Source organism: Papaver somniferum, chromosome 8 (genome assembly GCF_003573695.1).
Source record: "Papaver somniferum cultivar HN1 chromosome 8, ASM357369v1, whole genome shotgun sequence".
Lineage (NCBI taxonomy): Eukaryota > Viridiplantae > Streptophyta > Magnoliopsida > Ranunculales > Papaveraceae > Papaver > Papaver somniferum.
Genome location: NC_039365.1, coordinates 24,036,398 through 24,047,851, shown reverse-complemented (window position 1 = coordinate 24,047,851; position 11,454 = coordinate 24,036,398). Strand labels below are relative to the sequence as shown.

Here is an 11,454-nt window from a genome sequence, read left to right as displayed (position 1 = left end):
CAAGGAAGGAAACCTCACTATGGTGCCATTTCTTCCCTTCCCTACACGATACGGAAACTCAGTAGCCGTATGAATTGTACCATACGGCTACTCAGTTGCCGTTTTTTTTCCCAGTTTTTTTCCAATAAGAATATATTTGTCTGGGTAAAAAAAGATATTTTAGAGTAAAAAACGATATATTTTAGGTAAAAAGTAGATATAATAGGTAAAAAAAGAGTTTTAGTAAAAATAAAAGAGTGAAAAAGGAAAACCGGATACGGAAACTCAGTAGCCGTGTAAAATATAACGGCTACTGAGTAGCTGTAAAGCGTAAATTTATACGACAATTGAGTAGCTGTGTGATTTCCCTTCCCTACTAGTAGGATTAGATGTGATCCTCCTTGTAAGGAAAGGGAGAGATATCCCTACACATGTAGGGATATGGAAGACCATAGTAGATGATTTTTTGGTTTTTTCCCTACATATGAGGGATAGGGAAGGGAAAAGCGACACCATAGTGCTTGGTTTTAGTGTATCTTTTTTTTTGCTAAGAAAACACCTCAACTATATTAACTTAAAAGAGAATTACAAACATCCAACAAGGGTTCCCTTCTAACCAAATTGTCCAAAAAAGAAGGATAAGAGACCCATACATCTTTAATACAATACTTCCTAACTCGATGTGCAAGTCGATCCGTTATCTTGTTTTTTGTACGATTAATATAAACAACCTTATAGGTACTACTACTTAAGAATAAAGATTTACAGTCCACCAAAATATCCATGCATCTCCACTCGACACTAACACTGCCTCCATTGACAAAATCCACAACTTGAAGACAGTCACTGGTGAAAACCACTTTGGATAGTTTGATCTCCTTTGCCCAGAAGATAGCCAAAAAAAGAGTTGTTGCCTCAGCACCAACAGCTTCCGAAACCAGTCCAAAGTCCGAACGAGATTGAATTATTGCACCTGCATTATTGCACGGAATCATGTTAAAATTCTTGAAAGAACCATCGACAAATAGAAAATGATCCACAAGATCAACAGGAATTTTAACATCCATAATAGCCTTCTAAATCTTTATCGAAGGAGCAATGTAAGTGTTTATCATTCTTTTCGCATCTAGAATGATTTTTATCCCGATTAATAGAGGGTTTAGTGAAAACCACATCACATCTACAATTCCATGATTGCACCTATACTTGGTCTTAGTGTATCATAAAAACACATTTGGATATGAGAAGTAAAAGTCATAAACAAAATTATTTTGTTTTATAAGAAGTTAATTTTTTTTACTGCAAAAATTGTTCTAAAATTTTAACCAAACCAGCTTCCTACCTTTTTATTCCCAAAAAGAAGAAAGAAAGCTATTTCTGGATTTATATCCACAGCCACTCGATCACCATTCCGTCGAACAATAAAATCTCTCAGTGAAAGAGCGTGCACAATAGTAGTGGACTCACGAGCCAAGACAAACACATAAATCAAATCAGAGCGTGCACCACAGAACTAGAAGAAGATAAACACAAAAACAACATATACCTCCCTCCTCTCCAACCTCGTGATGTAAAATCCATTTGCCGTGTTAAAAACGCCGTTCCTACCTACGGCCCTTTTCCCTATCCCCTCTAAGACCCCCCTACTCTCACTCTCTCTTTAAACAAAGAAAAGCTAGCAAAAGTCTCGTCAATAATTAATTTAATTCCAAAACTACCCCACTTCTGTTCCCCTACTCCAACTCTCCAACCTCCGCCAGTCATGAGTCACCACCACCATATCTTCTTCTTCTCCTAGCTGAGTACTGACTGACAGTAGAACCTCATTCACTTCTCTCTCTTTCCTTTCAATCCAAGCAATATCTCCATCCATCTCTATCTAAAATCCATTTTTCATGTGAAACATTTCCCTACTGAGTTATTCTATTCTCCTGAATAACTCCAAGCAAATGCATCCCACCACCACTTCATCTCCACCACCACCATTAACACAGACCCTTAGCTTAATCAACCACCTTGTATCTCTTCTCCTAATCTCATCGCTCGCTGTTAAATCGTTTATTGGACGGTGGCAATCAATTCGTACTAAACTCACTCTTCTAAGCTCGTCTCTATCAGAAATCTCTGATTTTGATACTTCTACCTGGTCTGAAAACCCTCTGTTGCAAGATTTATTACCTAATCTGTTATCTTCTCTTCATAAAACTTATTCTCTGTCTCAACAATGTCAAAACCCTACATCTACAGGCGGGAAACTACTAATGCAGAGCGATATAGATATGTCTTCAGCCTCACTCTCTGCTCATCTCCATGACATTGATTTATTGCTGAAATCGGGTGTTTTGAATCGGCAATCGAATGCCATTGTTTTATCACAACCAGGTCCAGGTTCGGCTAAAGAAGAATTGGGATTTTTTATCAGAGATCTTTTTACTAGATTACAGATCGGTGGGATTGAGTTTAAGAAGAAAGCTTTGGATTCGTTGTTACAGATATTAAATGAAGATGAGAAATCTTCGATTTTGGTTGCTAAAGAAGGAGATATGAGATATTTGATTCATTTGCTCGATAATAATCATCATTCATCTGTTCGTGAACAAGCTGCTGTTGCTGTTTCTCTTCTTGTTAGTTCTAGCGATTCTTCAAGGAAATGTGTGTTTGAAGAAGGTGGATTAGGTCCTCTGTTGAGGTTGCTTGAAACTGGATCTATGTATTTGAAAGAAAAAGCAGCTATTGCTATTGAAGCCATTACAGCTGATCCTGAGAATTCATGGGCAGTTTCAGCTTACGGAGGGATTCCTGTTCTGGTTGAAACTTGTCGATCTGGATCTCCATTAGCACAAACTCATGCAGTTGGAGCTGTAAAAAATGTATCTGCAATTGATGAAATCCGAGTTTCTCTGGCTGAAGAAGGAATAGTTCCAGTCTTAGTTCAATTATTGACATCAGGTAATTCTTTCGCTCAAGAAAAAGCATCTAATTGTTTATGGATTTTAGCTTCAGCTGGTGAAGATTTTAGGGTTTCAATATTACAAGAAGGTGGATTACAAAGTCTATTAAATTTACTCGACGAATCATCAAATCCTGATACATTAGAACATGTTTTAAGATCAATTTACATATTATCAAGATCATCATCAACAATCCGAATCCTATCATCATCAACTTCATTTCTGTTACAACTCTGCGACGCAATCAAGAACGGCACAATCGTGATCCAACAGATTTCAGCCTCAATTCTCTGCAACTTATCAATGAGCGACTTCCAAAAACGATCGATTTCATCTTGTATGGGATCACTAGTGAAAATGATGATGAACGAGTCATCAAAACCAGTCGGGTTACAAGAATCATCAGCACAAGCTTTAATCTCATTACTAACGGCGAAAACGAATCGGAAAGAAATCGTTAGAGATGAGAAGAGTATATTAAGATTAGTCCAAATGTTAGATCCAAAGAATGAATCCTCAGTAGTTAATAAGAAATATCCAGTTTCAGTTGTTTCTGCAATCGTCGCCGGAAGTAGCCAGAGCTGTCGGAACAAGATAATGTCCGCCGGTGGTTATTCTCATTTGCAGAAACTCGCTGAAATGGATGTTCCTGGTGCTAGAAAAGCTTGTCAAAGACTCTCCGGGAATCGACTCAAGAATATCTTTAGTAGTAGGATATGGAAGGAATAAACACAATTCATACTAACCCCCACAAGGTATTATTCTTTTCTTTACTATTTCTCATTCCATTTCTTTATTTTTCTTGGTGTCCGCAATCACGAGTGATCTGTATTCTACTCCCAAGGGTAGGTTTGTCCTTTCACTTTTGCCCTATAGGCTATACTATGCGTACAATTCGTTAAACTAGCAATTAAGAAGCTTCTGCCCACCCACCGGATAAACTGATAAGTATTTAGATGCGGCCAAATTATGTAAGAAAAATGCTTGGTTGAGTGGGTTGGTCTTCTTCTTCTCCGGACCAAGTGGTGTCTGAATTCATTGATTGATTGAGGCAGCACGTTAATTTGCTCACATAAAGTTCTTTCTTTTATTGACTTTTGGTTCAGGTTTATTAATTACTGGTCAGACTTTGAATTTGATTAGTCAAAATGAAAACACATAGTAAAATCTAGTGTACCACGTGAGAGCAGGTTCTTCGGAGTCTGAAATTAACGTAATTCCGTGAAAGTTAATTATTTTTTATTACATTGTTTATTTATACTCTACTGTGTACCTTTTAGTATAAATTGATTATTACACTGCACAAGAAAAGTGCTTTTAGGTTAGTGAATGTACAACCATTGGATGGGAGATTATCTCTAGGAAAATGTGGGAATCGATTTATTGTAATGGGAGGAAATATCTAATATTAGATTGAGTTTTGGTTAATTACTAAGATTTTGTGTTTTTTTGGGGTTATGAAGAAAAGGGTACAGAATGAGCTGGTTTCAAGGAATTTAATGGGGGGTGTCAGTTTGTTAAGGGACAATGAAGCACAAATAATCAATATTATCAGTTTTATTGCAGGAGTTCAAGTTTGGATGCGGATCATCCTCAACAGCAAGTGGTGGGAGAAAGAGAGGAGTAAGCTTAAGCTTCCTCTGAATTTTCTCTCCACCCAGCAACAAACCTAAAGAAAAGTCTTTTGCACACCATGACTTTATTATCTTACTACTACTAGCAGAAAAGCAGAGAAAAGGTGGTTTCCGGTCAATATAAAATTTTACAGAGATTGTATTTCATTTACTATGATATTATATATATATGTGACTTCTCATCGAAAAGCATAGGATGCGTTTTTTTAGAGTATCCTTTTTTTTTTTCTTTTTCTTTGAAAGCATGGGGCTTGAAAAGAAGTTTGTAATAGCTCTTTATTCTTCTGATGTTTGTGTTTGTAATACTGTAAATGTGAGTGGCAAAGTTACTTCCGGTGTGTGTTTTTTTGCTCTATCAATTGACAATTCTATGAATAAAGCAGACGCTAGCAGAGGAAAGCACTAGCCAAATTGGCTACTGTCTTGCTAAAAGGAACCTATACATAAAAAGAATGGCAAGTCCAACAACAAAAAGAAGAGTTATGCGTGGAATAGATACTGCCTTTTAAACCAGAAATGATAAAGGTCCCGACCGATTCTCCCGCACTTTATCCCGGGAGAATTGCGCGGTGAGTCTGTGTACACATATATCTCACTATCAGACACGTGTATATAAAGAGGCACGTGGAAAGCATGCAGGCCAAAAACATCGAAACATGATGGATCACGAAACACCAAATAAACCCCAAGGAGTTACTTTATCTCATCCCAAAAGAGAAGTCAAGATCAACGGTGGAGAGAAAGTTAGCTGACACGGACTGACAGGGGCAGAAGACACTTGTTTGACACGAGCAGACCCCTCAACTACCCACATTAAACACTCCGAGCAGTGTACGCGTCGACCAACCTGTGGAACGAGCGAGGATGCCCCTGCGGGATCAAGGGGGAAACGCAGACCTCCGCGCGATGGACACAAGGACACAAGAAGATAAGGTTCCAACGGTCTTCAGAGATGGGACCCACGTTCTAACCTTATAAATACCCAATCTCCACCAAAGGAGGGGGGAAAAACATCAGGAGGAAGGAAGGAGAGAGAGAGAGAATAGCAAGGTAAGTTAATCCCTGAGAGGAGAGAAACATGTAAACCCCAAAAGTCATTCAACGTTCGTGTAACCGTGAAGAACATAGTAAACAACAAACCCCGTGGATGTAGGCCTTAGTGCTGAACCACGTAAACCTTGGTCTTATTTACATTTCAGCACTTTACATTCATTTAGCTCCCACGTGTTTGCTTATGTTTTGTTTTCCTTAATACTTATATCCCATGCACAAACGCCACGCTGGAGTGTTGGAGGAGGCCATGATAAACCCGAAGGTTTTGAGCCAATGAATCAACACCAGGGTACCATCATCATAATCCTTAGAGTTAATGATTGATTGTGAGCGTTCGGACCGCGTGGTTCGTGTGCTCACAATTTGGCGCTAGAAACAGGGACTTCGTCCCGGTAAAAGATTTATCTTGTCCTGTGATTTCATTTTAATTGGCATATGATTGCTCTGATTTATCAGCTCGGACCGTATAGATCATTCGTAACTGTATTATGTTCAAAAACCCACCTTTGGTCTTCGATAAGAGTTATTGTTCTAAGCGGGTTATTGTTCTAATCCATCGGATTTACAATTTTCGTAGTTTTTATACTAAGGATCCTTTAATAAAACTCTAACCCGTATTTATAGCCTGGGTATTAATTCCCTCTTGAAAAATTGTATTTCGCCAACTAACCCGCTTCACGCGGATATTCCCGTTTCTGTTGTTTGAAATAACTTATGCAGAGAGAACGTGTTGTGAGTAAAGAAGGCAAGTTTACGCGAGATTTCATTATCAACAAAAGGGCACGTGATGGAAAAGACGCAGGAAGCAGGAAAATCCAAAGCTTTGTCAAAAGAAACACCCAGGACAACCCCGATCATCACCCGAAGCAAGCAGAAAGGAGATAAAGCTAAATGACCAATCGAAGGCAAGATACTGCAGAAATCACTTCACCCATGAACGCTAATTCAGTTGCAGCGGCGGCTCTCAGAGCAGCAACGATAAAGTACGGGGAGGCTGCGGTAGTCCCGAAGGCTGCGGAGGCTAGCAATACCTTCGCCATGAGTCAACTTAATCAACCAAGAGAAAGGGTGGATGAATCCAGAACATTCCAACCCGCGCACCTCTAACCTTTGGAATGCCGCTAACAAATAATCAGAATCAAACCATACCGGCTGCTCTGGCACCGCAGAGGGGCGCTCACTCCAATTTGGAAACACCAGCAACCGAAGCTGAACCCCTGCCACCTTTAGTACAGACCATGGAGGAGGGCGGACCACGGCTGTAGCGGCACGCGCTGGGACTCCCAATCAGGGGTCCAACCAATCACACCGACTAATGGCTGAGCTTGAGGAACTGAGGAAGAACCAGCAGGTTTACGCAGAAGCTGTAGCTCTGTTGGCCAGAGAAAATCAAGATTTAAAGGAGCGGATTGCTCTAAGCAGAAGACCAGCCAACAACTTGATGAAGCAAGCTCCAAAGCACCAGAGCCAAACCAAGACTGTAGAGTCGTCCTAGCGGCTAATGAAGACGCGACAAGGAGACGTAGCGTATCCGACCCGGATTATGACGATGGAGAGTCAGACGGTAATGAGCTGAAGAATTTAGAGCACCAACGCGCAATGGAGGAACTACGAGATGAGATGATGGCAGAGATCAGGCAATTAAAAAATAAACAAGGTGGGGGAAGGTTAGAAGAGGTCATGAGAGAAGCTAACTCCACGCCCTAACGCATCGCTTGGCCAACACCCCTATTCCACTGAAATGCCCTGTCCCGACGTTCGAATGCTATGATGGATCCAGCGACCCTGCTGCACATGTTCGGTACTACAACCGTGTCTTAGCTAGATGGGGTCAGAACGACGCCGTACTCTGTAGATACTTCCCGTCAAGCTTGAAGGGATCGGCGTTATCATGGTTTGATAATCTGCCACCAAACTCCATCCACTCATGACCAACTCGCAGAGAAATTCTTAAGAACATACATGTACAACAAGACTGTAAACACCGGGATGGATAAGCTCTTTTCACTAGCAATTGGCTACAAGGAAACCACGAGGGATACACAAACAGATGGCATAAGATCTGCCAAGCCATAGGGAGCGTGGACCCAGTGGTAAGCATCAACTGCTATAAATGGGGCTTAGACCGAATGAGTCCCCTATTTGTTGAAATTCACGGGAGCGTGCCCAAGACAGAAGGAGATCTCCGAATAATTATCGAGAAGCACGCTCGACTTGAAGAAATTCAACGGGAAAACCCGAGGGCATATCCGCAGAGGTCTCACCGCACCAATTCAGCGGAACAAACCAATGGGGCCAAAAGGGGTTGCTCAGATGAGAGACCTCACGAAGATAGGAAGGAACGGAGGGATGAACGAAGAACAGGCGACCGAAAATTCGAAGATCAAGTTTACACGAAACTCAACGCTAGCTATGCTCGTATCCTACGAGAGATCAAAGGGAGGGAAAACTTAGAGTGGCCATGGTCTAAGGGAAAGCAGCCCCCGAGATCCGAGAAGTCTAAAGATTACTGTGAGTATCACTGTTTCAACGGACACCAGACCGAAAAATGCAAGAACCTTAAAATAATGATCCAAAAATTAATTGATGCGGGAGAGCTCAAACATTACATACGAAAGGAGGTTACCGAGGACAGATCCAAACGAACCAAACCAGTCCAACTTCCGGAAGAAAACCGAACAATCAACACCATCTCGTGTTCCGAAGCCACAGGACCCTCACTCACAGCGCAGATTGGAAAAAGGTTACGGAAGCAATTCGAAGACCGCTGCGAGTTATATAAGGTCGATGGGATAGCGGTGGACGAACACGAAGAATGGATGGAATCTCCTATCATCTTCGATGCCGAGGATATCGAAGAAGATATGGAAGACCATAACGATCCCTTGGTCCTAACATTACCAGTAGCTGGATGTAACCTCAAAAAGATCCTCATAGACGGGGGAAGCTCTGTAAATGTCCTATTCTATGATGCATTCAAACGGATGAAGCTCCATGATGAACAGTTGATGACCTCTTATCACACCATCTACGGATTCAATGGAGCAGCCACGAAGCCCTTGGGAGACATCGTGTTACAGGTTAACGCAGGGCCCATGAAACTGGATACCCGATTCAGTGTGGTGGACACCCCTTCCCCCTACAACGCCATTATTGGACGACAATGGGTACACAAGCTCAAAGGAGTTGCGGCAACATACCACCAATACCTCAGATTTCCAACACCTGAGGGAATAATGGAGATCAAGGGAGATCGAATCGCTACGCGAGATGCCAGGCCACTCAGGATCATATCAACAATGAGCAAGAAGAGCAGCGAAAAATCCGAAGAGTAAGAAATCAAGAAACCGCGAAAGAGAAAGCCGTAGACCTATTCCTTAAGGAAACTACAGGAAAAGGCTTGACGAAAGATGGTAATGTCCAAGGCTCGGAAACAAGTACCTCAACAACCAGCGAAGAGCAGAAACACGCTAAATAGCAATTAAAGAGCGCCCCAGTCCTCGGAAACCCGAAGCCTGTGTTCACACCAGTAGAACCCATAAAGGAAATCAACATAGGAACGGAAGAAGACCCGAAGATGGTCAAAATTGGGACCATCATGGACGAAGGAAGAGAACATTCCTTAACCAAATTACTTAAGGAATATGCGGATGTGTTCGCCTGGAAGTTAGGAGATATGCCGGGGATTGACCCAAAAGTAATCCAACATGAACTACGCATCAAACCGGGCACGCCCCCGTTCAGGCAGAAAATACGAAAAGTGGCTCCAGAATATCAGAGGGGTAGAAACAGAACTTCGGAAGCTACTAGATGCAGGATTTATCAAGGAAGTCAAGTACCCTACCTGGATCCAACATGGTCATTGTTCCTAAGAAAAATGGAGGGGTTAGAATATGCATCGACTTTACTAATCTCAACAAGGCATGTCCAAAGGACAGCTATCCCCTGCCGAGCATAGATCAACTGGTTGAAGCAGTTGAAGGTACGAAGACTGTCATTCATGGACGGATATTCTGGTTACAACCAAGTAGCCCTGGCAGAAGAAGATCAGCCACACACAGCGTTCTATACCCCACATGGCCTTTATTGCTATACCAGAATGCCTTTCGGGCTCCGAAACGCAGGGGCAACATACCAAAGGATGGTCGATGCTATCTTCAAGCCATGGATTGGAGGAACCCTAGAAGTCTACGTGGACGACATGCTCGTCAAAAGCAAGCTGCGTAAAAATCACCACCAGGACCTGAGGAATATCTTCGAAGCAATGAGACAGCATCACATGAAAGTGAATCCGGAGAAATGTACTTTCGGTGTCACCTCGGGGAAGTTCCTCGGGTATCTAGTGACGAAAAGGGGCATCGAGGTAGACCCAGCTAAGATTCAAGCCATAGTAGAGATGCCGTCACCAAAGAATCTGAAGGAAGTGCAGAAGCTCAATGGGTCCATAGCAGCGTTGGGCAGATTTATTGCACGGTCTTCGGACAAATGCAAACATTTCTTCAATATTCTTAAAAAAGGGAGCAGGTTCGAATGGACCGCTGAATGCGAGGAAGCATTCCAAAAAATCAAAGAACATCTAGCTTCAATCCCGATCCTGAAAGCCAGACCCTGATGAAGTTTTGGCACTGTACATAGCAGCAACGGAGGACGCAGTCAGCGCGGTATTAGTCAAACCAATACAAAGGTAGAACAGCCTATCTATTACGTCAGCAAGACACTCAATTCCGCGGAAAGAAATTATACTAAGATTGAACAACTCATCCTCGCACTGGTATGGGCTACCCAAAAACTGAGAACCTACTTCCTAACTCACCTCGTCAGGGTACCATGCAAAGCACCATTGGAAGCAGTCCTCAAAAGCACGGGAAAAGTGGGCCGAATAGCCAAATGGAACACCCATCTGGACCAATTCAACATCATTCATGAAATTCAACATTCTCAGAAGTCCCAAGTCTGGCAGATTTCTTAGCAGACCTCCCCCTAGACAACGACGAAGAGATTAAGGGAATACCAGAAGCCGAGGAAGAAATCAAGGATCCAATGGATATCCTCGAACCTGCGAGTCATAGACAATGGGAAGTCTTTGTCGACGGATCTAAAAATAAGGAAGGAGCAGGAATAGGTATTGTCATTATCACCCCAACTGGAGAAAGGATTATACAGGCACTTAGATTGGAATTCAAAGAGCATACCAAAACATTGTTGAATACGAAGCTGTCGTACATGCCCTACGTATAATAATAGAGATGGGGGTAACCGATGTAAGGCTGACAAGTGATTCGCAGCTTGTCATACGGCAAATGGGCTCGAGTATAATGTGTACGATGACACCCTCTCAGCTTACATGGCCTTGGTCCAAACATTGGCATCACAAATCCCGAACATTAAGTTCCGGCACTTATGCAGAAGGGACCTCAGGCACGCGGATGCCCTAGCATATATATCATCCATGCTGAGGGATAAAAATGCCGAAGCTATTAAAATAGCAAGGGTATACGAGCCTTCGATTGCATCTCAATTCTCCTTCGCTACCAATCAAGATGTGATGGAAGAAAATATCGAAGACCAGGTAGGAGAAGACATCCATAATGACTTTGATGAAGAAGACATCCTGTCAAGAGCAAATCAAGACGAAGACTTCAGCAACGAAGATGACTGGAGGGTGACAATACATGCCTTTCTCGAAAAAGGAAGCTTACCTGCGGATCGGAAACAAGCTAGGAAGATGCTCTCCAAAGTGGGAAGATATGATCTTCGGGAGGGGGTCCTGTATAGAAAATCCTTCCTTGGACCATTACTACGCTGCTTGTCCCGGAAAGAGGGGCATCGAATTCTAA

At 42.3% G+C, this 11,454-nt stretch overlaps 1 protein-coding gene across 3 annotated transcripts; it reads left to right on the top strand.

Moving 5' to 3' along the window:
• Positions 1-1,644: 1,644 nt before the first annotated feature.
• LOC113304554 (vacuolar protein 8-like) lies at positions 1,645-4,923 on the top strand. Of its 3 annotated transcripts, none has more exons than XM_026553693.1 (2): positions 1,645-3,685; positions 4,497-4,923. In XM_026553693.1, exon 1 carries the CDS (start codon positions 1,929-1,931, stop codon positions 3,657-3,659), a length of 1,731 nt encoding a protein of 576 aa, XP_026409478.1. In that variant the 5' UTR covers positions 1,645-1,928; the 3' UTR covers positions 3,660-3,685; positions 4,497-4,923. The 3 variants fall into 3 exon arrangements, with proteins under 3 accessions (XP_026409478.1, XP_026409479.1, XP_026409480.1); XM_026553694.1 differs by having other exon boundaries at positions 4,486-4,917; XM_026553695.1 differs by having other exon boundaries at positions 4,394-4,917.
• The last annotated feature ends 6,531 nt before the right edge of the window (positions 4,924-11,454 follow it).